The 27,487-nt window shown below is 39.9% G+C and overlaps 1 protein-coding gene across 5 annotated transcripts in view; it reads left to right on the top strand.

Moving 5' to 3' along the window:
* Positions 1-27,487, top strand: part of LOC126339492 (peroxisomal acyl-coenzyme A oxidase 3-like) — a 99,826-nt gene that overhangs the window by 8,555 nt on the left and 63,784 nt on the right. For all 5 annotated transcript variants that reach the window (XM_050001638.1, XM_050001639.1, XM_050001637.1 and 2 more), the window contains 3 exons: positions 6,935-7,066; positions 11,732-11,887; positions 22,729-22,875. In XM_050001638.1, the coding sequence (XP_049857595.1) occupies positions 6,947-7,066; positions 11,732-11,887; positions 22,729-22,875 (423 nt within the window). In that variant the 5' untranslated portion in view covers positions 6,935-6,946. The remainder of the gene's footprint in view (positions 1-6,934; positions 7,067-11,731; positions 11,888-22,728; positions 22,876-27,487) is intronic.

Here is a 27,487-nt window from a genome sequence, read left to right as displayed (position 1 = left end):
ACAAACATTTTAAAGACAAGTTTCCTAACATAAAAATAGGTTTCTCTAAATTTGCTGAGTTGAGACTGAAACATTGTGTATTTGCTGACTGGAGTGGCACACACACTGTCTGTGTCTGCACAACTCACCAAAACATAAAATTAATGGTAGAAAATACCAGACTAAATACAGTAACAAACAGCAGCTTAAACAATTATAAGCAGTGCACTGCAAAAATGCTTTGCAATCCATCATCTGTTGATTGCAACATGGGAAACTGTGAAGATTGCCCAGGAGAAACTGTCATATGTAAAATTTTACAAAACTCTTTTGACAAAAACTTTATTGAATGAGTTCAGTTCTGACAGTGGATGTCAGTTGGCCACTGTAATCTGGAAAGTGTTCAGAAAACTTCTGAAGAATTCATAGATTTATTTTGTAGTAAGATGTCTACTTTGATTCGGCGTAACTTCATTGCCAAGCAACAATGAACATTCCTTAACTCCACAAGAGAAAACCTTATGGAATCTGAATTTGTTATCATATGTGATTTTACGGAAAATTATAGGCTAGCATAGTTCTGCAGGATGAAGCTCAGAGCTACCACTGGACAAGACAACAGATTACCATTCCTCCTTTTGTTATATATTACAAACAGGAGGACAAAATTGAGCATATGAGCTTTGTCATTGTTTCCGATTGCCTGGAGCGCAATACAGTTGTGGTTTACACCTTTCAAAAGAAGGTTATTTCTTATCTAACAAATAAATTTCAAAAGCTTCCAAAAAGATATACTATTATTCTGACGGTTCTGCTGCTCAGCACAAAAATAAGAAAAACTTCCTGAACCTTTGCCTTCATAAGGAAGACTTCAACATAAAAGCTGAGTGGCACTTTTCAGCCACATCACATGGGAAAGGGCCTTGTGATGGAGTAGTGGGTTCAGTTAAGAGAATGGCAGCTTGTGCAATTTTGCAAAGGCCATACCAAAATCAGATCCAAACGCCACAATATCTATTTGAGTGGGCAGATAATATCACAAATGTTGATTTTGCACATTCCACTCAAGAAGAGTATGCTGCTTCAGAAATATTATTAAAAACCCGGCTTCAAGAGGCCTTGTCAATCATAGGGACACAGCAATTTCACACTTTCATTCCCAAAACTACATCAAAATCAACAGTCAAATACTTTCAGGTGAGATGCAGAGTTGGGAGAGGGAAGTAACTACATCACCAGACAAACTGAAGTTACAAGATGTATCAGGCTATGTCACCACTATATAGGGCAGAAACTGGTGGCTTGGGTAAATTTTTTTGGGGGGGAAAAAAAAAACTTGATGAAGTGAAAATAACTTTTCTTCATCCCTGTGGACTAGCTAAGTCATTCTCCTATCCTGCACATGCAGATGTCCTGTGGGTGTTAGTTGCAGATGTCCTCAAAAGAGTAAATCCATTTACTCCAACGGGGAGAACATACAAATATTCTTAATGAAAGTGATGTAAAGCAAACTCAGTCGGCTTAATAAAATGTAATCTGTGAAGTTCCAAGATAATTTATTGAGAAACTGCTTTCAACTCAAAACTTAGTTTTTGTCTCAGGTTAGTGTTAATGTATACTTTACAGAAAGTTGATTCAAAATTACTGTTAGTACCTAATGTGTTAAATTTAGGTATGTATAGACACCTGTCCTTCAAAAACAAGCATTATGTATTTAATATTTGTAATAGTTTCATTCCGAACATCATGGACCACAACTCCCATCATCATCCCACATTTATATTTTGCCATGTGATTTACAACAGTATGAAGTAGTTGTGGAAATATTGTGAAAATTTTCAGTTATGTACTTTTTGTAAAACAGTTAAATAAAAATATCAATTAGTATTATGAAAAAGGTTATTAATTAGAAGCTATGTTTTGTTGTATATCCCTGGGAAGAGCATGCGAAATGACACCTTTCCCAGCTCTCTAGCTCAATTAGAGCAGCTCCTAGGGCAATTTAAAAAAGTCCGTTCACACATTTTTGGCTGGTTTTTGAATAGTTTACATAGCAATTTTTCAGGAAGGGTTTGAGATAAAAAATTGAAATTTGGCATTTTTCTTACTCTCAGCACCCACTATAAGTATACTAAATTTTAGCAAAATCTAAAATGGTGAGGTGTGGTGATTTGACATGGAATGACCCAGCAATGGATTTTTTTTCAAAGTAGATGATTTTCTCCTAACATACATGTTTGTATATAAAGTAATAAATTGTGGGATAGAATTGCTAACTAGTACTTACCCCCATGAAGCAAAATGTATAGTGCTGCCAACAGATACACGGAAGTATAGGTGACACACTATCCTCCCCAAGTTCCAAAGAGTAGGATAGTGATGCACTGTCTGAACTTTTGTAACTAGTAGTGCCTTCTGTGGGGAGGATAGTGTGTAATTTCTGCTTTTATATATCCCCTCCTGAAGATAAGTCCCTGGCCAGCAATTCTGTCTCGCAGTTTATTAGTTTTCTCAATTTAATTTTTCTTTGATACATACATAGAAAGCAATGGAGACATGATTCTCATATTGTCAACGTGAGTCAATTAGTGTTAGTTGTAGTTTGTTATTAATGTAGTTTCTATAAACAGCCTGCAGTGGTTGCACCTGCCTTTCAATGTGCAACTTGTAATTAGAATATTCAAGAACAACTTCATATGAGACAGCAGCTATAATCTTCATGGCTCTCGGAAGCCAGCTCTAGGTACTGAGTAGATACAAAGAAATTTACTGAACTGTTCATGTTTCTACAGGAGAAGTCGCAGCACCAGTGCAAATGTTTACAAAATCCGTGGTAGCATGACATAATTACAACATTCACTGACTAATCACAAAACCATACATGGGCTACAAAAGGCCACTACCTCAGAAGCCACAATGATAATTTGTCACTGATAAATGCAATGGAAGTGATCTTTGAATGCTTGATGTTTCACTCAGATGTGATGCAACAGAAGGCTGAGAATAATTTATAGTATAGTGTGACTCATCCCACATCCTCAAAGGAGCTCCACCATGATGGGATTAATGAAATAAGAGTACTGAATGAATGAAATTCATACCTATTGAGTATTCTTTTCAGAAACAGCTTCACCTACATTAGAAAATGGGCCCAGTAAACAGTTGTGGCAAGTGATCATGTCTCTGTTATTCTAGTCAGTGACTCTTTTGGGATCCAGTTGCAAAGACATTGTGTGAAACTAATCAAATTATGAATAATCACATTTAAGTTTCCAGAACTAATTTTGGCACTCACATGGTTTATGTACAGTAATGAGGATGAAGCTTGTTGCTGATAATTCCATGTACAGAACCGTAACCCATATTATGTAGCTTCATTGACATGCACTGAGTTATCAGAATTGTTACATAGATTTGTTCAGTGTCATGTTAACTACAGGATACAAATGAACATCCATAATCTGTATTGTCCTGGATTATTGCCACACTATCTCGTTACCTTTTCTGTGCATTTACACAAATTTCCTTATATACTGGTGAACACTTTTGGTGGATTTGCTTGTAGACAGAAGAAATAAAAACAAAACATGATGGTCTCTCTCTTTCTTTCTTTTAAAGCTTTGTTTTAAAGAACCATTGATACCTCTTTCTTCTTCAGCCTAACAAAACAAATCAAACAGTGAAATTTGAAAATTTGATGGCAAGAAAGGCGCAGAGTTTTCAGTCAGATACATTATGAGCAATTGATAGATGATTAACACAAAAGCTCTTTAATCACATGAATTGTTTAGTGCTATTGACAAGGGATTTCAGATCGATTCTGTATTTCTGGATTTCCGGAAGGCTTTTGGCACTGTACCACACAAGTGGCTCATAGTGAAATTGTGTGCTTATGGAATATCATCTGTTATGTGACTGGATTTGTGATTTCTTGTCAGAGAGGTCACAGTTCGTAGTAACTGACGGAAAGTCATCGAGTAAAACAGAAGTGATTTCTGATGTTCCCCAAGGTTGTGTTATAGGCCCCTTGCTGTTCCTTATCCATATAAATGATTTGGGAGACAATCTGAGCAGGTATCTTCAGTTGTTTGCAGGTGATGCTCTCGTTTATTGATTAATAAATTTATCAGAAGATCAAAACAAACTGCAAAATGATTTAGAAGAAATATCAGAATGGTGCAAAAAGTGGCAGTTGACCCTAAATAACAAAAGTGTGAGGTCATCCGCATGAGTGCTAAAAGGAACTCATTAAACTTCAGTTACATGATAAATCAGTCTAATCTAAAAGCTGTAAATTCAACTAAATACCTAGGTATTACAATTATGAACAACTTAAATTGGAAGGAACACAGAAAATGTTGTGGGGAAGGCTAACCAAAGACTGTGTTTTATTGGCAGGTCACTTAGAAAATGTAACAGACCTACTAAGGAGACTGCCTACACTATGCTTGTCCGTCCTCTTTTAGAATACTGCTGCATGGTGTGGGATCCTTACCAGATAGGACTGATGGAGTACATCGAAAAAGTTCAGAGAAAGGCAGCACGTTTTGTATTATTGTGCGAGATATGGGAGAGAGTGTCACAGAAATGATACAGGATTTGGGCTGGAAATCATTAAAAGAAAGGCGTTTTTCATTGCGACGGAATCTTCTCACGAAATTCCAATCACCAACTTTCTCCTCCGAATGAGAAAATATTTTGTTCAGACTGACCTACATAGGGAGGAATGATCACCACAATAAAATAGGGGAAATCAAAGCTCGTACGGAAAGATATAGGTGTTCATTCTTTCCGTGAGCTGTAAAAAATTGGAATAATAGAGAATTGTGAAGGTGGTTTGATGAACCCTCTGACAGGCATTTAAGTCTGATTTGCCTAATAGGGTGTAGGAAGATGGTTGGTATTCAAAACAGCTTCCAGTCATCTCAGATTGAATAAATACAGCTCCATTATATTCTCTGAGGGAATCTTATATCATTCTTTGCAAAATAGTGGCAAGTTTAGGTAACAATAATAGACTTGGATAGCAATCGCACAACCTTCTCTCCAAAGCAGACTATAAAGGCTCAATAATATTGAGATCTGTTGACTGTGGTGACCAGGGGGAATGTGACAATTCATCTCTGTGCTTACAAAAACAGTCCAGCTATGTGCACGGGAGGGCCTATTGTTTTGGAACATAGCATAACTGTTGAAGAACAAATATTGAAGTATTGTGCCATGGGATGGACGTGCTCTGTGAAAACAGTCACATAATCCTGGCACTAATGCAACCTTGTAGAGGAACCTTGGGGCCCATGGATACCACAATGTGGCAGCCAAAACTGTCACAGAATCACCACCATGTTTCAATCTTGGCAACAAGCAGTCTATGTCGTAGGCTTGGGATGACCTATGCCAGATTTAAAGTCAGCCAAAAGTTGAAAACAGTGTAAAACAAGACTTATCCAACATTTGCCTTTCTTCCATTGCTCCACAGTCCATGTTTTATGGCTTCAGTGCCACGTTTTCCTATTAGAGACATTTGATTCATTGATAAGTTGTTTTGAATTCCAGCTCATCCTGCAATTCCCAGATTATGGAGCTCCCTTCTTGTTGTGGCACTGTGAGGGTTCACAAATATGACATTGAGCGCTCCAATGACTTTTGCTGCTGTCGTCCTCTTGTTTTTTGTCACAGTCTTCAGTGAGTGTGTGTCACAATCACTCAGCGCACACACTTTTGTCCACATTGTAACTTAGTGAATGATGCTTTTCCACTTTACATGTCGGCAGTATAAATCTTCAATATGATGCCTCTTGAAACACCAAACACTTCAGTTAGTTTGGTTACAGAAGCACCCACCATATGAACACCAACAAATTGCCCAGGTTCAAATTCACTTAGCTCCAACCTAATTCCCTCACACCACACAGAACTCTGTTCTGATCATTACTTATACTTGCAACATATTGTGGACATTATACAAGTGCCATTCATGGTCAAATACAACAGAACCAGCTGCAGGCTTGGCTAGCATCATCATTTATGTTTAAGCTTGCATTTCTCATGATGGTTCCCTGTTTTTGTCCAGTCCTTGTAGATTCTTGATGGCACATACAGCAGTATATAATTAGTTCTTTTCTGGAATTCCTTTCAGTGTATGGGAATATCAGTCTATTATATTTGTAAAGTGAAAAGTATTGTTTGTGACAGGTTGTAAAAGTGCTGTTCTGCATAACCATTTCAGGTCTACCATGGCACACCAGTTGAATTTGAAACTGACACTCCAAGTATGAAATTGTCTTTGACTGTTACTGATTACATTTTCAATTTGGCAAGACTGTCAGATTTAAATAATGACGATGTGGGAAGATTATTTTAGCTTTCAGTGATCTCATTCAGTTCATTAGCCTAATAAAATCTATTTATAACATTATTTTTCATTATGTAAAAAAGGTTTAGCTTTAATAGAAGTAATGATCAAGAAGACAGGCCACCAATTACTGTTAAGAACTGATCGTTGAGCAGTTATTGAAATTTCACTCTCCCAAGGAGCACACGAAAGTTTAGAAACAGTTTGCTGCTGTTGTAATTTCGAACACAATCTGTACTTACTTTGTTTTTGGTGGGACATTAAACTCCAATATTTCTTCTTTTAAAGCTCAGCTGCATTCACTTCTTCTTTTTATGTTACTGTTTGCTACATAAAACCTTACCTTCAAAGTACTTGGTGAACTGTCTTTTCGATCAATATTTAATTGTTTGTTTTTGGTTATGTTCATCTGAAGTGAGTAAAATAATGGGAAATTAACAATGAAATTTAGCAAATGAAAGTTCGCAGCAACACATATGTAAAATTACACATTTTATACCGAAATCCAACATTTGATGAGTAATTCAGTATTAAATAATCTCTTTCTTCATTTTATGTCATCTCTGCATTACTGATTGAAAATTATGTTTGTTTTCACAGAACACCATCAAGATGTCAGATAAGAAGCCATTCAGCGTCTCGGGACCTCTCAATGAGTACCGAAAGAAAGCCAATTTTGACTGGGACAAACTGAGATTTTCCCTGGATAATGAAGAAATTCTTAAACTGAAGGTAAATTATGTTTCAGTCTTTACTTTCTTTATGGTAATGAACTGTTAAGGTCATCTGCCATTATGCTTTTCATATTTCTTTAAAAATATGTGTATCAAGATTACCGACCCTAAATGATTCTTTATATGATCTTTCTTTTTGTGGCTTCTGTTGAGTTAATGTGAGTAGGGGACAAACTGATAAACCTGCTAAAAACTGAGAATGTCACTAAGTCTGGAGTTCAGACAAGTATTGTGGGTGAGATTTCTAGTGGTCTCCTCTCTTAATCTGTGATTTTGCGTGTTATTGGTATTTTCACTTGTGGCAAACCAAGACAGAGTAAAATACACATAACAACTGTTTTTAAATTTTATTGTACACTCTCTATTGTGGAATATTATTAAGTTAGGAACTTCTGATTTTGTGAACTGTTAGCTGTATTTTAACATATTATCTGCACCTGTAATGATGAGTATTCAAAAGAACAATTATATTATTTATGTTTTAACTGGGCCATGGATTTATATTCTTTTTCAGTCTGTCCAGATAGATGGCCATGCCTAGGAGACATCATCTTAGCTGTTAGCAATGTATGACCTAATGCCTGGAGAGTGTCCATGAGCTTCATTAACTAGGCACCTCTTTTTTTTCTGCAGCCAGGGTGTGGTGCGTTCCTTTTCCCTAATTAATATCAAATGGACTATAATGAATATTCACAATGTTTTTTTTTTTTATGTTGGGTCCCAAATCAACTCAACTGACATAAGGGTTAAAGATTTCTTGACAACAGCCTGTAATCTTTCATTACAGTTAAGTTGGAAACAATGACACAAGAAATCCTGCCTGAACCTGCATATTCCAAAGGTTTGTTCTTGGTTGTGGAATATCTGTAGTGTGATCTCACCCTCGCTCCATATCATGAAGGTGTCATCCGTAAGTCTGAACCGAATGAGGAGTTCGGTTTCCTGCATGGTTAGGAGGGATTTCTGTAGATGGCCTGTGAATAGGTTATCATAGTATGGTACCATGTTGGTGTTCTTTGCTGTACCATGGATTTGTTTGTAAATGATGCCTTCAAAACAGAACTAATTGTGACCGAGAGTGCAGGTGACCATGAAAGAGGTTGTAGATTTGGAGTCAGTTGGACAGTGGGAAAGGTTGTGTTCTATAATAGCATGTTCCACACCAACCTTTTTGTGAGACATCTAGAGGAATCCTTTCTAGTCACCCAGAATCGCAAATCCCTTATCTGGTTCAGATTCACTGATGACATCTTTGTAATCTTGACTGAGGGTGAAGTCATCTTCCACACATTCCTCTCTGCCTTCCTACTGCAAGCTAACATCCCAAAGATGTTCGGGCCCACATGTGGTTCCTCTGTGTCAAAATGGCTTGGCTCAAACTCATGTCACATTACACACACTAATTGGTTAAATTATCTGGCTGATGACAAATTTGCAAAATTATATGAAACACACAACGTTAATATAACATATTACAACAGTAATAATACTATCGGGAGATTAATTAATGACCTATAAATGATGTAGGCCATACAGTTGTGATTTGGTTAGAATAATGTTTATTCATAAAGCAAACTAATAGTGAAAGTGGTCTTATTTAGAATTACTATTACACTAAAATGCATATCTATTTGATACAGTTCAGTCATTCACATTCTCATCAAGAATTACAAGTCCAAAACTCAACCTCGTTAACTACACGAAAAGTTCATACCAGGCATGTGGCTGCTCACCGCTCCCGTGATACCACACAACACGAAATTTTCTAAGTTGTTTCACTTCCTAGCTACCTAAAGACTGACCATCCACTTTCACATCTCCATCAGCACTGTCCCTTTACCCATCCCCGGCCGCATTTCCTGTGCGCCGAACCTCCTTGCTCCACTGACTAGGGCAGTTCCCTTTCCTGAAGCTGTCCATCTGATTAGCTACAGCTTATTCTACATTATTATACATTTTAACATATTTAAATAATCAAAGATTGACCACTTTCACATTCTAAATAAAGTAACAATAATACTCATTACATAATAAACATTAAGTTCTTTTACATAAAACCAATATAATTTCTCTTAGCTTTCAATGTCATGACCAGTAGCCTTGCACCACTGTGCTTTCTAATAAATAAATAAAGAACAAAAGTAACTATTATGCACTAAACTTTACAACAAATTTCTTATTACCTAATGATTCAATAAGGTGTCATGCTGTCAATGTTCAGTGTGTTTTGCATGGAGGAAATGATGATCTGATGCTTAACTGAAAATACTGCTAATTTAAATTTACTCTATTGTTTAAACAAATAAAGTTAGAGAGTTGATAGTTACAACATTTGTCATTTTAATGATGTGCTTCTATACGAAATGTTTATCGTTACGATCGACCAGAGAGTTCAATTTTAGTATTCAGGTCTTTGTTACAAAACTTGTTAATTTCACTTTAACAGTAAATCCTAACCTAATATGCATGTGATCAATATTCAAGCTTTATTGGGATCACCATGAAAATTCATGAAGGATGGTAGATTAAAATTACTGTGGCTTCATTCCCTTAATTACTATAGAATTAAATAGTTTTCATAAATGTTTCCTTTTATGGCCAACCTTAGGTTCGCCATATTTAACACTTCTACGTCTCCCTGGATACAAACAGCTTCTACGGGTTTTCCCTACGACGTAGGTTCTTGTCTGCCTCACTCGCACACTACAGCGGTTAGGCATCATTCAGCACAATGGACGCCTGTGAATTTCCCCATCTCGTGGCGTATCTGTGCTCTTTGTGGCACACAGTCCTGGACAACAGGGTTTGTTTCACAATTCCTGAAGGCTGACCCTTTCAGCCATATGTTTAAATGAGAGCGAAATGCTCGTTAATTCACACTCCCGATGCACTTGATGTGGTCCTCCTCAGCTCAAAAAGCCACCTTTTTCTATGTCAACTGCCACCTTATGGACGGCTCCATCGTTAAAGCTATCCATGTCAAACCCACAAAACATTAACAATATCTCCAATTTGACAGCTGTCACCTACTCCACACCAAGAAGTCCCTTCTGTACGTCCTGACTTCATATTTGAAGTGACAAACAGTCACTTTCCAAATATACTGATGGTCTCAGTGAGGCTTTCACAGCCAAAAATAGTCTCCCTGCATTGTCCAGAAACAGATCTCCCACACTCTGCTTCCTCAGTAACCTACCATACTCCATATATCCACTGACTCACAGAAAAGTACCCCTTTGTGTCTCAGAACTGCTCAAAACTGGCGTAAATGAATCACTTTCTCTGCCATGGTTTCTACTATTGCCCATGCCATAAAATGAGGAATATCCTACCCACTATCTTCCTCTTCCCTCCAATGGTGGTATTCCTCTGCTCTCCAAAACTATGCAATATCCTTGTCCATCCCTAATCAATCCTTCCTCTCAACCCCTTGCTCATATACCTAGAAACCTAGGTGCAAGATCTGTCCATATATCCTATTCCAGCCCTGTCACAGGCATTTCCTACCTCATCAAAGGCAGGGCTACTGCTGAAAGCAGCCATGTGGTATGCCAACTTCACTGCAACCATAGTGTATCATTCTTTGTGGGCATGACTACTACTCGTTGTAAGCTGTCTGTCTGCATGAATGTCCTATTTGAAAATGTGGCCAAGAGACAGCTGGACTCCACATTTACTAAGAATGCCATCCAGCATGGTGTGCTTGACTTCACTGACTGCTTCACAGCCTGTACCATCTGGAATTTTCCCACTAATTCAAGCTTTCCGGAATTCCACCAGAGGGGAACGCTTCCTGCAACATATATTTCATTCACATAACCCCATGGTCTCAACCTTCACTATTCTCTGTCCCCACCTGCCTCTTTCCCATTTCTTTCTCCCACTCCAGTCCCACACATACCTTCTATTCTCTGAATGTGCCTACATAGTTTTTTTCCCCTTTTCTCCTCTCTCCTTGCCCCCCCCCCCCCCCCCCCCTTACCCCCAGCCACCCAGTGCAGACTCACAACACTACACCTAACAATACCCGATTCTGATCCTACCATGCCTTTGTACCCTTGCACAGGCAGCATTACAGCATCTTCCCATGGCCTGCCATGTTATCACATCTGAGATAACTGCTCACCACATCGAGCCTTAAAGCCCCGAAAGGACAGTGTGTGTGATTGTGTGTGTGTGTGTGTGTGTGTGTGTGTGTGTGTGTGTGTGGTCGTGCCTGGTCTATATGGTTATTATTTTGTGGTGGATTTTCCAATGTTTGATTCTGCATTGTAGTAACTGTGTTAGGTATAGATGTTGTTCTCTGTTTTGGAGGAGTTTCTCAGGCCTGTAACTGCTGTGGTGTAATCACAAATGTGTATTTCAGTTCATTTGGAATATGATTCTAATGACATTGAAGCATATTTTCTATAAATGGAATTTAGTATTATATATTTCGGAGTATAATACATGTAGTATTACATATTTTGCATAAACTACAGATATATTCTAATGTAGCCAGTGAAAATTCTGCCCAATAAAGTTAGTGGTTGTCAATTTTAATTTGTGATAGCATTGTTCATGTTTTCTTCCAGGTATTTACCAAAATTGAGCATGTATTTTTGTCACTAACATATATTTTATTTTACTATTTTAGTCTAAAATGTGCTTGTTATAATTTCAGGCAAAAATTTGGAGTGTGATGGAGTCAGATCCACTCTTCCTTCAGCCCTCACTAACACCAAGTCCTGACGAACAACATAGATTAACTATGAAGCGTATCAGGTATCTGCAGGCCAAGAACCTTATCTCACCAAAGGATTTTCATAATAATGTGAAGGTAAGACATATTTTATATAGTCTCATCCCCACTCTGTGTGTGTGTGTGTGTGTGTGTGTGTGTGTGTGTGTGTGGGTGTGCGTATGTGTGCGTGTCAGGAAGAGAGAAGGAATAAGAAGTGGGTTTTGGACAATAATGTTTACTGATACAATTACTATGTCATTCTCATGCCACTAAAGTCTCAGATGTACTATTAAAATTGAATTTATTAATGTGGGATGGATTTGGAATTATGCTACACAAAGACATTATTCATTGCTACACTAAAACATTATTCATTGCTTGAAAGATTTTATTTCCTGTGGAGTGAAATTTGGTGGCAATGCATTTACTCTCCATGAGCCACCTTATGGTAGGTAATGAAGGTATTTTGGGTACCCCTGTCACTTCCCCCCCCCCCTTTTTTTCTTTCTGTTCAGTTAGTAAGTGGTATGCTAGGAGAATATCTGTAATAATCTGTATGAGCTCAGTTTTTTCTGGTTTTACTGTCATGGCCATTTTGCATTATATGTGTGGGAGAAAGACTGTCAAGCATTGTGGTAGGTAATTGGAAAAAAATCACATGAAACCTGCAGAAGGAATCAGTCATGAGTTCCAAAGTACTATTAACAGTCCACCTATCACAATGATTACGCATAGGGAGTTAAAAAGAGTGGTCTAGCAGCTTCTCATAAACCATGTATTTCTGTAGTCAGTGCTAAGTGGAGCTTGAAGGGATGTAAAGAGCAACACCAGTAGACAGTGGATGACTGGAAACCAGTAATTTGGAGTGATGAAACATGCTCTGCCCTGGGGCAACCTGATTGGAGGATTGTGGTTTAGCAAATGCCTGGAGAATGTTATCTGCCATCATGTGTAGTGCCAATAATAAAGTGCTAAGATGGTGGTGTTTTCATGTTTTTCATGTTTAGGGAGTGATCCCCTTATTGAGCTTAAGAAAACACAGCATTGGGTACAGTAGAGAGACAATTAAAAATGATAAAGCAACCTTTATGAGACAGTGGTGTGTGGACAATAAACTCTTGAAATGGACTGGCCTGCACAGAGTTCTAATCTGAATACATTAGGACACCTTTGGGATGAATTAGAACATAAATTTCACTCTGGACCTTAGCGGTCGACATCTCTACACTCTCTAGTTTTCGCTCTTGAGGAAGGATGGGCTGCCATTCCTGCCCAGATATTCAGTTACGTCAAGAAAGTGTTCCCAGCAGAGTTTAAGCTGTAATAAAAGTAAAGGGTGAACGCAATCTATATTGTTGTCCACTACTAGCTGTCTGGGTACTTTTGAGTAGATAATATACTTCTGTCACTTTATGATTATTTAAAGTGGCAATGGTCTCTGTTACTATCATTCACAAGTCTGTATTCACTACATATATGATTTAGGTAAAACTGTCAAAGTATTAAAAATTTAAGTTTAGCAACAATATGAAAAGACAACATAAACGGTGTGTTTAGCAATCAGACTAAGTCTTTCATCAGGTGTAGACGACAAAAGTGTCACACCATCACACACGCACAACTCAATACACACAGGACTACTGTTATCACAGGGCAATAACATCCCACTGCGACTTCATCAGATGTGAGGAGTAATCTTTGCTGGGGTGGGTAGTGGTGTTACAGAGGAGATGTGGGGTGAGGACTGGGAGCATGGACTTGTGTAGAAACAAGATAGTGAGTGCAGTGCAGCATCAAGAGGCTGTGCCGCAGGGGGGGGGGGGGGGGGGGGGGGGGGGGGGGGGAGGGATGCCCACAGATGACAGTGGCCATGTGTTTGCGAGTTGTGATTTTGTTTAATGCATTTATTTATTTATTTTTATTTACTTATTTATTGTTCCGTGGGACCAAATTAAGGAGAAGTCTCCATGGTCATCGAACGAGTCAATACATGAAATTATAACATGATAGTAGAAACAGATAAAATGAAAGTCATAAGTTTAAATAAAGAAAATCAACAATGTAACACTGGAATTTGCTTAATTTTTTATCTCTTCCAGGAGCTCCTCGACAGAATACAAGGAGTGAGCCATGAGCAAACTCTTCAGTTTAGACTTAAAAGAGTTTGGGCTACTGCTAAGATTTTTGAGTTCTTGTGGTAGCTTATTGAAAATGGATGCAGCAGAATACTGCACTCCTTTCTGCACAAGCGTCAAGGAAGTGAATTCCATTCGTAGATTGGATTTCTGCCTAGTATTAACTGAGTGAAAGCTGCTAAATCTTGAGAATAGGCTACTATTGCTAACAGCAAACAACATCAAAGAAAATATATACAGTGAGGGCAATGTAAGAATTCCCAGATTATTGAATAGAGGACGACAAGAGGTTCTTGAACTTAACACCACATATAGCTCGAACAGCCTGTTTTTGAGCCAAAAATACCCTTTTTGAATCAGAAGAATTACCCCAAAAAATAATACCATACGACATAAGCGAATGAAAATATGCAAAGTAGACTACTTTTCATGTTGAACTGTCACTTATTTCAGATACTGTTCTAATGGTAAATAAAGCAACATTTAGTTTCTGAATAAGATCCTGGACATGGACTTATTATCTATCCAAATGCCTAGGAACTTGAACTGTTCCATCTCGCTTATAACATGCCCATTCTGTCTGATCAAAATATCGGTTCTTGTTGAATTGTGAGTTAGGAACTGTAAAAACTGAGTCTTACTGTGATTTAGCATCAAATTATTTTCCACAAGCCATGAACTTATTTCATGAACTACATTATTTAATACTGTTTCAATATTACACCCAAGATCCTTCACTACCAGGCTGGTGTCATCAGCAAACAGAAATATTTTTGAATCACCTGTAATACTAGAAGGCATATCATTTATATAAATAAGAAACAGCAGTGGCCCCAGCACCGACCCTTGCTAAATGCCCCACTTAACAGTGCCCCATTGGGACTGAACATCACTACCACTCTCAATATTGCAGAGAATTACCTTATGCTTTCTGTTCTTAAAGTAAGAGGTGAACCAATTGTAAGCTACTCCCCTTACTCCAGAATGGTCCAACTGCAGTAATATTTTGTGGTCAACGCAGTCAAAAGCCTTCGTTAAATAAAAAAAAAATAAAAAAAAAAAAAACACGTAGTGTTCACAACCTTTTATTTAATCCGTCCAAAACCTCACAGAGAAAAGAGAATATAACTAATTAATGGAAAATCTCATATAAAGATGTGAAACAATTACTAACAAAGAGATAGAGGGGCTGGCCAGTACTTACCTCAGCTCAGTACAGCCGATAGAAACACAAAAAAACAACCGAAAATTTAAGCTCCTAGCTTTTGGAATAAATGTTCCTTCATCAGGGAGGAGAGAGGGGAAAGAAAGGGAAGAAGGGAAAGTGGATTTAGTTACTCACAACCCAGGTTATGAAGCAACAGGGAAAGGAAAACAGGGAAGGCAGCAAGGATGGAGGCATGGTTGTCAGAGGAAAGCCAAAGATATTCTACTGCAGGTACTGTGCCAGCTTCAAACCAAAGAGGATGCATACAGAAGTAAAGAGGTGTATAGTATAAAGATGTAGGATGGAAAGATGCATGAATGGCTAAAGAGGAAAGGGAAAGAGGAGAAGACTGAAAAGTAAATGGGAGTGAGGTTGTTTAACGTAGGTTTAGTCCAGGGGGATGGCGGGATGAAAGGATGTGCTGGAGTGCAAGTTCCCATCTCCGCAGTTCAGAGGGACTGGTGTTGGGTGGGAGAAGCCAAATGGCACATACAGTGTAGCAGGTTCCTAGGTCCCTAGAATTATGCTGGAGGGCATGCTCCGCTACTGGGTATTGGACATCTCCTAGGCGGACAGTTCGTCTGTGTCCGTTCATGCGCTCAGCCAGTTTAGTTGTTGTCATACCGATGTAAAAGGCTGTGCAGTGCAGGCATGTCAGCTGATAAATGACATGTGTAGTCTCACACGTGGCCCTTCCTTGAATTGTGTATGTTTTCCTAGTAGCGGGGCTGGAGTAGGTGGTTGTGGGGGGATGCATGGGGCAGGTTTTGCAGCGGGGTCGGTTACAGGGGTAGGAACCGCTGGGTAGAGAAGGTAGTCTGGGAATATTGCAGGGTTTAACAAGGATGTTACGGAGGTTAGGGGGACGACGAAAGGCAACTTTGGGTGGTGTGGGGAGAATTTTGTCAAGGGATGATCTCATTTCAGGGGTTGACTTGAGAAAGTCATATCCCTGGCGGAGTAATTTATTGATGTATTCGAGGCCAGGATAATATTGGGTGACAAGGGGGATGCTTCTGTGTGGTCTGAGGGTAGGAATATTGTTGTTGGACGGGGAGGAATGTATTGCTCGGGAGATCTGTTTGTGGACAAGGTCTGCAGGATAGTTGCGGGAGAGGAAAGCACTGGTCAGGTTATTGGTGTAATTGTTGAGGGATTCGTCACTGGAGCAGATACGTTTGCCACGAATACCTAGGCTGTAGGGAAGGGAGCGTTTGATGTGGAATGGATGGCAGCTATCAAAGTGAAGGTACTGTTGTTTGTTGGTGGGTTTGATATGGACAGAGGTGTGGATGTGAGCTTCAACAAGATGAAGGTCAACATCCAGGAAGGTGGCTTTGGTTTTGGAGAAGGACCAGGTGAAATTCAGATTCGAAAAGGAGTTGAGGTTATGGAGAAAATTAAGGAGTGTTTCTTCACCATGAGTCCAGACCACAAAGATGTCATCTATAAACCTATACCGGGCCAGGGGAAGCAGCTGTTGGGTCTTCAGGAAAGCCTCCTCCATGCGGCCCATGAAGAGGTTGGCATAGGATGGAGCCATCCTGGTTCCCATGGCAGTTCCCCTGATTTGTTTGTAGGTCTGGCCTTCAAAAGTGAAGTAATTATGGGTGAGGATGAAGTTGGTAAGTGTGATAAGGAACGAGGTTTTTGGAAGATCTTCGGGTGGGCGTTGGGAGAGGTAGTGCTCAAGGGCAGAGAGGCCATGGGTGTGTGGGATGTTTGTGTAAAGGGATGTAGCATCTATGGTGACAAGAAAGGTTTCAGGTGGGAGAGGAGTGGGAATGGATTTGAGGCGTTCTAGGAAGTGGTTTGTGTCCTTGATGTAGGATGGGAGCCTGCAGGTGATAGGTTGGAGGTGTTGGTCTACCAGAGCTGAGATACGTTCTGTTGGGGCTTTGAAGCCTGCTACAATGGGACGGCCAGGATGGTTCTCTTTGTGGATTTTGGGTAATAGGTAGAAGGTAGGGGTACGTGGCTCAGGTGGAGTGAGTAAGTCTATGGAAGCCATTGTGAGGCCTTGTGAGGGATCTTGGATTTTTAGGATTTTCTGCAGCTCAGTCTGAATGGAGGGAATGGGATCCAGGGTAACAGCTTTGTAGGTTGAGGTGTTGGAGAGTTGACGCAGTCCTTCTGCCACATACTCCACACGGTCAAGTACCACAGTTGTGGAGCCTTTATCCGCCGGAAGGATTACAATAGAGCGGTCTGTTTTCAGCTGCTTAATGGCACGGGATTCAGCTGGGGTGATGTTGGGGGTTGTCGGAATGTTCTTCAAGAAGGACTGGGAGGCAACACTGGATGTGAGGAATTCCTGAAACGTCTGCAAGGGATGGTTTTGGGGGAGGGGAGGAGGATCCCTTTGAGAACGCGGTCGGAACTGTTCTAAACAAGGTTCAACACTGGGTCTAGTATTTGGGGGCTGTGTTTGGGTGGTGAAGTGATATTTCCAGTTGAGGTTCCGGGTGAAAGAGAGGAGATCTTTAACCAGGGCAGTGTGGTTGAATTTAGGTGTGGGGCTAAAGGTTAAGCCTTTTGATAGAACAGATGTCTCTTGAGGAGAGAGGGATCTGGATGAGAGGTTTAGAACTGAATTGGAGTTGGTGATATGTGGCATTTGACTGTGGTTATAGTTGAGATTTGGTCTGTGTGGGGTATGTGCTGGGATGGGGAGATTGAGTAGGGTGGCTAGGCTAGGTTTGTTGGCTATGAGGGGGGTTTGTTGACGGTTCTGTTGTGGTTGGTGTTTGTGAGGGATAGGGAGAGGGAGCCCACTTCTTAGGTGTTGCACTAGCACTGTGGATAGTTTTTTCAGGTGGTGTGTGGCATGGGACTCAAGTTTGCGGCTGGCTTCTAGGATGATGTTCCTGAGTGTGTTCTCCAAGCAAGGGTTTGAGAGGTGGAGGACTTTGAAGAGAGATAGGAGCTGTTGGGAGTGGTGGTTACATGAAGTAGTGTAGAGGTTCAGGACAAGTTGGGTAAGGGCTAAGGATTGAAGGTTCTGGAAGTCCAGGAGAGATTGGTGGAAGGAGGAATTGCACCCAGAGATGGGAACTTTTAAGGTAAGTCCTTTAGGGGTAATTCCAAAGGTTAAGCAGGAACGGAGGAAAAGTATGTGGGATTGCAGTTTGGCTACGGTAAATGCATGTTTCCGGAATGAATGTAAATAATGTGGTATAGGATTAGGGTACATAGTGGGTAACTGGTGGGTAGGGAAATTAAATAACTAAAGTTAGAATAGTAATCATAAGAAGGAATAAAACACGGAAGGAAGGGCGAGAAAGAAAGAAATTGTGTTGGTAACGTTAAATACCAAAGAAAGACCACCGAATAAGAAAAATACGGAAAAAGTTGAACAGACCAAGCAAGTATGTCCAGATCAGGGGAAAAAGAACACACGCTGCTCAAAAACAGAGATAGCGAGTAGCGAAAAAAAGATCGCGCGTGACGCAAAAAAGATCGCGCGTGACGCAAAAAAGATCGCGCGTGCCGCAAAAAAGATCGTGCGTGCGCAAAAAAGATCGCGTGTGCCGCAAAAAGGTTCGCGGGTGGCGCAGAAATGTTCCAAAAAATGTTTCCTGTGGCAGAGAAAGATAGGCAATGGCACAAAAATATCACCAGCAACACGAAATCGACGGAATTGGATGATACTGATAGGTGTGGAAGAGATTGTTGGCAGTGAATGTTGGCTGGAAAACAGCGAATAACGAACGTTAAAACTATGGAATGTTAAATAATGGAATGTTAAATAAATAAATCAATAAATAGAAAAAGAGAAGTGGACTATAAACCGAACAAGACAATAGGAGGCAAATGAAACTAGCACAGTTGGTGACGAATATATATATACACTGAAGAAGAGAAAGTGTTTAGATGACAGATGTAAGTGATAGCTAACAAAAAGGACAAAACAATGAAGAATGTGGACCATATAGATGATCTAACTAATTAATGGAAAATCTCATATAAAGATGTGAAACAATTACTAACAAAGAGATAGAGGGGCTGGCCAGTACTTACCTCAGCTCAGTACAGCCGATAGAAACACAAAAAACAACCGAAAATTTAAGCTCCTAGCTTTTGGAATAAATGTTCCTTCGTCAGGGAGGAGAGAGGGGAAAGAAAGGGAAGAAGGGAAAGTGGATTTAGTTACTCACAACCCAGGTTATGAAACAACAGGGAAAGGAAAACAGGGAAGGCAGCAAGGATGGAGGCATGGTTGTCAGAGGGAAGCCAAAGATATTCTACTGCAGGTACTGTGCCAGCTTCAAACCAAAGAGGATGCATACAGAAGTAAAGAGGTGTATAGTATAAAGATGTAGGATGGAAAGATGCATGAATGGCTAAAGAGGAAAGGGAAAGAGGAGAAAACTGAAAAGTAAATGGGAGTGAGGTTGTTTAACGTAGGTTTAGTCCAGGGGGATGGCGGGATGAAAGGATGTGCTGGAGTGCAAGTTCCCATCTCCGCAGTTCAGAGGGACTGGTGTTGGGTGGGAGAAGCCAAATGGCACATACAGTGTAGCAGGTTCCTAGGTCCCTAGAATTATGCTGGAGGGCATGCTCCGCTACTGGGTATTGGACATCTCCTAGGCGGACAGTTCGTCTGTGTCCGTTCATGCGCTCAGCCAGTTTAGTTGTTGTCATACCGATGTAAAAGGCTGTGCAGTGCAGGCATGTCAGCTGATAAATGACATGTGTAGTCTCACACGTGGCCCTTCCTTGAATTGTGTATGTTTTCCTAGTAGCGGGGCTGGAGTAGGTGGTTGTGGGGGGATGCATGGGGCAGGTTTTGCAGCGGGGTCGGTTACAGGGGTAGGAACCGCTGGGTAGAGAAGGTAGTCTGGGAATATTGCAGGGTTTAACAAGGATGTTACGGAGGTTAGGGGGACGACGAAAGGCAACTCTGGGTGGTGTGGGGAGAATTTTGTCAAGGGATGATCTCATTTCAGGGGTTGACTTGAGAAAGTCATATCCCTGGCGGAGTAATTTATTGATGTATTCGAGGCCAGGATAATATTGGGTGACAAGGGGGATGCTTCTGTGTGGTCTGAGGGTAGGAATATTGTTGTTGGACGGGGAGGAATGTATTGCTCGGGAGATCTGTTTGTGGACAAGGTCTGCAGGATAGTTGCGGGAGAGGAAAGCACTGGTCAGGTTATTGGTGTAATTGTTGAGGGATTCGTCACTGGAGCAGATACGTTTGCCACGAATACCTAGGCTGTAGGGAAGGGAGCGTTTGATGTGGAATGGATGGCAGCTATCAAAGTGAAGGTACTGTTGTTTGTTGGTGGGTTTGATATGGACAGAGGTGTGGATGTGAGCTTCAACAAGATGAAGGTCAACATCCAGGAAGGTGGCTTTGGTTTTGGAGAAGGACCAGGTGAAATTCAGATTCGAAAAGGAGTTGAGGTTATGGAGAAAATTAAGGAGTGTTTCTTCACCATGAGTCCAGACCACAAAGATGTCATCTATAAACCTATACCAGGCCAGGGGAAGCAGCTGTTGGGTCTTCAGGAAAGCCTCCTCCATGCGGCCCATGAAGAGGTTGGCATAGGATGGAGCCATCCTGGTTCCCATGGCAGTTCCCCTGATTTGTTTGTAGGTCTGGCCTTCAAAAGTGAAGTAATTATGGGTGAGGATGAAGTTGGTAAGTGTGATAAGGAACGAGGTTTTTGGAAGATCTTCGGGTGGGCGTTGGGAGAGGTAGTGCTCAAGGGCAGAGAGGCCATGGGTGTGTGGGATGTTTGTGTAAAGGGATGTAGCATCTATGGTGACAAGAAAGGTTTCAGGTGGGAGAGGAGTGGGAATGGATTTGAGGCGTTCTAGGAAGTGGTTTGTGTCCTTGATGTAGGATGGGAGCCTGCAGGTGATAGGCTGGAGGTGTTGGTCTACCAGAGCTGAGATACGTTCTGTTGGGGCTTTGAAGCCTGCTACAATGGGACGGCCAGGATGGTTCTCTTTGTGGATTTTGGGTAATAGGTAGAAGGTAGGGGTACGTGGCTCAGGTGGAGTGAGTAAGTCTATGGAAGCCATTGTGAGGCCTTGTGAGGGATCTTGGATTTTTAGGATTTTCTGCAGCTCAGTCTGAATGGAGGGAATGGGATCCAGGGTAACAGCTTTGTAGGTTGAGGTGTTGGAGAGTTGACGCAGTCCTTCTGCCACATACTCCACACGGTCAAGTACCACAGTTGTGGAGCCTTTATCCGCCGGAAGGATTACAATAGAGCGGTCTGTTTTCAGCTGCTTAATGGCACGGGATTCAGCTGGGGTGATGTTGGGGGTTGTCGGAATGTTCTTCAAGAAGGACTGGGAGGCAACACTGGATGTGAGGAATTCCTGAAACGTCTGCAAGGGATGGTTTTGGGGGAGGGGAGGAGGATCCCTTTGAGAAGGCGGTCGGAACTGTTCTAAACAAGATTCAACACTGGGTCTAGTATTTGGGGGCTGTGTTTGGGTGGTGAAGTGATATTTCCAGTTGAGGTTCCGGGTGAAAGAGAGGAGATCTTTAACCAGGGCAGTGTGGTTGAATTTAGGTGTGGGGCTAAAGGTTAAGCCTTTTGATAGAACAGATGTCTCTTGAGGAGAGAGGGATCTGGATGAGAGGTTTAGAACTGAATTGGAGTTGGTGATATGTGGCATTTGACTGTGGTTTAATCGGTGAGGAAACCGACCACTCCTAAAGGAAAAGTTACAGATATCGCTAAGTACTGGGCTAACATACATAGAACAATACTTCAGTATTCTGCTAGATACCCTGTCATATCCATGAGAGTTCTTGGTCTTTAGTGATTTAATTATTAACTCAATCTCCCTCTTGTCAGTATCATGGAGGAGAATTTCAGGTAACAGTCTCGGAACACTTTTTTTCTAAGAGCGCTATACGATTCCCTGTTGGGACTAGGTTTATATTTAGTTCTCCTGCTATATTCAAAAAGTGATTATTAAATACTGTACATATATGCGACTTATCAGTAACACGGACATTCCCACTATGCACTGATTCTATATCCTCGATGTGTCTCTGCAGACCAGCCACTTCCTTTACGACTGACCATATGGTTTTAATTTTATACTGAGACTTAGCTATTCTATCTGCATGTGAGTTTTGTTGTTTATGTCTGATGAAGGACTTAGTCTGATAGCTGAACAGTATCTAGCAACATTTTTCATTGTGCCTGTCATCACTCAAGCCTCCTCTATGTCGGGAGTAGCAGTCTATCCTTTCATTGTGTTGCTATTCAGCCCAGAATTCCCTTAGAGAGATTTAAGTTTGCAAAAAAACTATGTAGCTGAAAGTACAAAAAATAAGTAAATAAATAAAAATAAAAAATAATAAAAATGAGGTGCCATGGCTATTCTTTACATAAATTGTAAATACTACTGTCTCATATAAATTTTACTGCAGATGGATACTGAAATTTTGTGATCTTGATATTTTTACAACTTTTTGCTTCATTGTACTAGGATGTTGATTGTTCCCTTGCTGTACTGAATAATACAAGGTGCTGTCTTCAGCCATCATATGTTATTTGTGTGAACTTTTGTAGCACGTTGTTGTGCACACTAATTGATATGAAATTTTATACTGTTTTCAGGTAAATGCATTAACTTCAACACTCGGTCAGTATGATGCTTCACTTGCTTTAATTTACCCAAGAGAACTTGTGGCATTCCTGAGAGCAGTTAATGACTTTGGTACCCAGCGACATAAGAAGTATATACAAGACTGCTTGAACAATAAGGTATGTTCATTACTAGTTAACACTGAATATGGTTTTTTATGACAACTTATCCCTGTTATGTCATTTAAAATACACATTTCTGCTAATGATTATTACCTTATTTATTGCTAACACCCAAAATTTTGTTATTGTATTATATTTTCATAAGAATTCTGTCAGTGTGGGAGGAAGTATAGCACACTGAAAAATGTCTTAAACTTATAACCATTTAAGATGTTCTCTATTGTTTAAAAAAAAATTCAGTTTATTTGACACAGAGAACAGTAAGCCTGAAGGAGCATAATATTTTCCAAATTATTTATTTGGTATTTTTCTTTTAGGGAAATAAATATTAAGAAAAATATGACAGAGATTTCTATCTTACTAGTCAATAGTAGTAAGTTAAGTTAGTGATATGAAAGTCTGTCCTACACCAGAAATGGAGAGAAGCAGAAATACATAGCTCACTTTGTGTCAGTTGAAGAGAATTAGAAGCTGAGAAACTTTTTATTGTAAGCATGATTTGTGCTGCTAGTTCTCTATATGACACTCACGCAAGAGTGCCTGAATGATAGTTTGGAGAGAAGGGCACAAACTAAGGGGGGGGGGGCTATTAAGTATTTATGATATTCCGGGGGATGAATGGTGACTTGTAAGTAGTCATAAAAAAGTTTCAGTCTCTACATTGTTAAAAACCTGTGTAAAATGGACTTTTAAATCATTTTCTAGAATGAAAATCACTTGAGTACACTATTTTTTTCCCCTTTCCACGAGACTGCCCAGTCCTCAACAATCAATCTTTCCTTCTCATCCCTTCTGATACAGCTCCCCTGATTTGTGGTTCTGGGTGACTCTTCCCAAATCTACCGCTTTTCCTAGACCTCTCTCATCCCTTTCCTTCACCCCTCTTCCTTCCCCTTCAAACCTTCTGCCTGAAGGAGGAGCCACTGGCTCCAAAAGCTTGCCTAATTCTTGCTTCTTTTATGTGTGTGTTCTACCACCGTTGGTGAGTAGATTTTTTGTCTATCCAGTTACATTGTATTATCAAAAATTTTTCATTGCAAAATCTTAGTTTCATGTTTTTGTTGATTTCAAGTAAGCTGTAAATTATGTCACATTACAATAGATGAAGATGAGCTTAGCCGAATGTGACTGTGGTCCCTCCTCTCCCATAGTGAGAAGTCTCTTCTGCCATTGGATAAATTTCAAAACATTGGTGGAGAATGCTTTTGAACTAATTAATCCTCATTGACTCCTCTTGCCGAATGGATTTTCTTTCCTTTGACTAACTTTTAACAGAAGTTGTCTTCTTACGACCAGTATGATTCACCAATGGAATGTAGGAATTCCAGAGACCACCAAATAATAAAACAATAACCAAATCGTAGATATTGTGTGTGTGTGTGTGTGTGTGTGTGTGTGTGTGTGTGTGTGTGTGTGTGTGTTGTTCGTGACAATCAATGCTAGAAATGTTTGTGTTCTCAAATGGGTACTGTTGTGACAACAGCTACCCACTAACTGAACGTATTTGGTAAATACAAAGAATGGGCAGCGTCATAGTTATAGAGTCCATGAAACATTTTCAAAAATTGGTGTAGGTAAACACCTAAACATAACGTAATAAATTATATGATGGGCATTTGAAAAGTTCGTGCAAAGTTCATACACAGCTGTGCGCCAGGGTGAGGTAAAAGGATAGGAGAACAAAGTTCTGTAACACTCCAACAAATTAGTAGCAAAGTCACACAAATGAGTTAATAAGATTTACTTATCTCTGTGAGTTGTTGAATGTTAAGTCTGCAACAATGCATGTAATACAACACAAAAAAGGCCCTCAATGGCTAAGTGCAAATAATCACAGATAGACTTCACAAGACATAGCAAATGCATTTTACAACAACTGTCTGTTCACTTCTAAGAGTTTGCGAAATGATGTTCCCTGTCTTAGTCAGCCCTGGACAATGATCTATAACCAAGTGGATGAGAGCTGCTCTTCTAACTTCTGAGTAGTCTTCTATCTGTTGTCATCCAGTCATTGGCAGATTGTACTCGGCCAGCAATTGACCGGGGCGAAGTTGGTAATGTCATCCCCGACGCTGCCTGTGGCACTGGTGGAACTCGTGCAAGTGGTGAGTCTCTATGGCACTGGTACCACCTCATGGCTTTGCACCTGTGGTGCTTTTGCTGTGGCTGTGTCTTGTTTGGACGACACAGCAACAAACTCCCAGTTAAAAGGTGTATAGTCTTGTTTCATACCTATGTCAATTACACAGATAACAGTATCAGCTTACCTTTTCCAAATGAAACTATAATCGTAATTTTTCCAGCTATTATCGTAGTTTGAAAAAATTAAAAAAAAAATAAAAAAGAAAAAGATAAATTTAATGGCATTTCACTCTTCAAAGTATGAAAAATTACAACATTTAAAACTTAGGACTTATCTCACTGAAGGTCAGACTGATGACTGTCTTATGTGAAAGCTTGTGTTGTTACAGAGAACTGTCAAATCAGGGTGAATGGACACACCAACATGATGCTGCTAAGAGAGTCTAGTTACAAAAGTGGAACAGTGGGGAAAAGTCTAATTTAAAGCAGATATTAATTACATTAGGCTACACGAGATTGTACCTACACACCAACTGTCAAATAACAGCTTCACACCATGAATGTCATGTCAAGATAAACACTTATATATCAAAATTACATCATCAACAGCAACAAAAGGAAAATCAAAGAAGAATGCACTCATAAACATTTTCTTAAAATTCTTTTTCTGTGATTAAGTGCTCAAAATATCTGCAGTCTACTGCAATTCGTGTTTTCAAGTCACTAGTGCAAGGACTTCCAGACAGTCTGAACAGATTCCTTTGATTTTGTTGCACATGCTGCAATATGCAATGTTTTAAATCATATTAGGCCATCAGAACTTGTGCATAGACTTCATCTGTGCGTTTACTCCAAAGAAAAAAGTCCAATGGCTTTAAATCAGGTGAATATGCAGATCAACTGATACTGCCTTCACATCCTGTCCAGAAATCAGGAAAGATCTGGGTGAGTGCTTTCTAGTCTCAAGTCAGTAACGAGCTGGGCACCCATTGGACTGGTACCACATATATCTACATATTTCAAGTGGTAGTTTTTTCAAGAGAGCTGGTAGCACTTCTGGAAGAAATTGTGCATTCGGTTTACCTGTTAAGGTTTCTAGAATAAGGTAAAGACCAATCATATAGTGTCAAATTATTCTACACAAAACATTCACACTTCACTGCCTCTGAAGTCCTACCTCTCTCAACCAGTGTGGATTCTCAGTGGCCCAATAATGCACGTTTCTTACATTCATCCATAATTTGTAAAGATGGCTTTAAGAAAACATTTTAAAGAAAGAACCTGTTGTCCAATGTTGCATCAGAACAAATGCAATAGAATTCCATGTGTTTCCTACAGTCACACTGATGAGACACATAATACGGATGGAAGCCAGTTATGTGCAAAATGTTAACAATAATGGGCTGACTTGTTCTAGAGACACAACTTCTCTGGAGCTAACGTGTGGATTATAAGCAGCAGCTGCCAGAACATCTATTTTGTTCATTTCACTCATTGCCAGTGGGCTTCTTACCCTCTGTGTAATATTCTGGTGCTCTTCCAATAGCAATTTTTTGCACATTTGTCGAATTGTCATTGTATTGAACACCATGTGTCAGGATACTTTTGTGTGTACAACTCAGTTGTTCTCTTCATGTTCCTTCTGTATTCTGTGTAAAGAAGTATCATATCTTGTTTCTCTTGGCTTGTAAAATACATTTTTTTTTTCAAACTAAGCAGCACTCATCACATGTGAACAACCACAGACAGGACAAAAGGTACATTTCCTCTGTGCCCCAGTTATACCAGAATCACAATGGTGCAACACTCTGTTTCCTCCTCATTCAACATACATATTAGCATATTTGGACATGAAATAATGAACTTTTGTATAAGACAGCATTGAAAAACATGTTCATAACAAATAAGTTGTAAGTTTGCAATATAGCAATATTATGAAAAGGATAGTTGCTACTTATCATACAGTGGAGATGCTGAGCCACAGATAGGCACAACAAAAAGACTGTCAGAAGGCGAGCTTTTGGCCAACAAGTACAAAAATTGAGAACACACACACTGAGACTATGTTCGTGTGTGTATGTGTGAGTTGCATGTGTGTGTGTGTGTGTGTGTGTGTGTGTGTGTGTGTGTGTGTGTGTGTGTGTGTGTGTGTACACACATTCTACTTTGGTAAAGGCCTTGTTGGCCAAAAGCCCACTTCCAACAGTCTTTTTGTTGTGCCTATTTGCGACTCAGTATCTCTGCTATATGGTTCATAATATTGTTACAGTCCATCCTGGATTTTCCATTCTAACTTTGGAGTATAATAATTATTGTGAAATTAGTGGGCAGATTTTGAAGAGTGAAATTCCAATGAATTTGTCTCTTTTACAATTACAGTACTAGTAGCAGAAATTACTGCAGCTACATTTCACAAAGTGAAGTTGATATCAATATCTCTGTAAGTGACAAGAGACTACACATTGTTTAGTGAAGACTTTATCATAATTCATTTGGTGAAAACAGAGTTAAGGTATGTTACACAGTT

The sequence above is a fragment of the Schistocerca gregaria genome, chromosome 1, assembly GCF_023897955.1.
Source record: "Schistocerca gregaria isolate iqSchGreg1 chromosome 1, iqSchGreg1.2, whole genome shotgun sequence".
Taxonomy (NCBI): Eukaryota; Metazoa; Arthropoda; class Insecta; order Orthoptera; family Acrididae; genus Schistocerca; species Schistocerca gregaria.
Note: the sequence above shows the minus strand (reverse complement) of the source record. Positions and strands in the feature narration are given on the sequence as shown.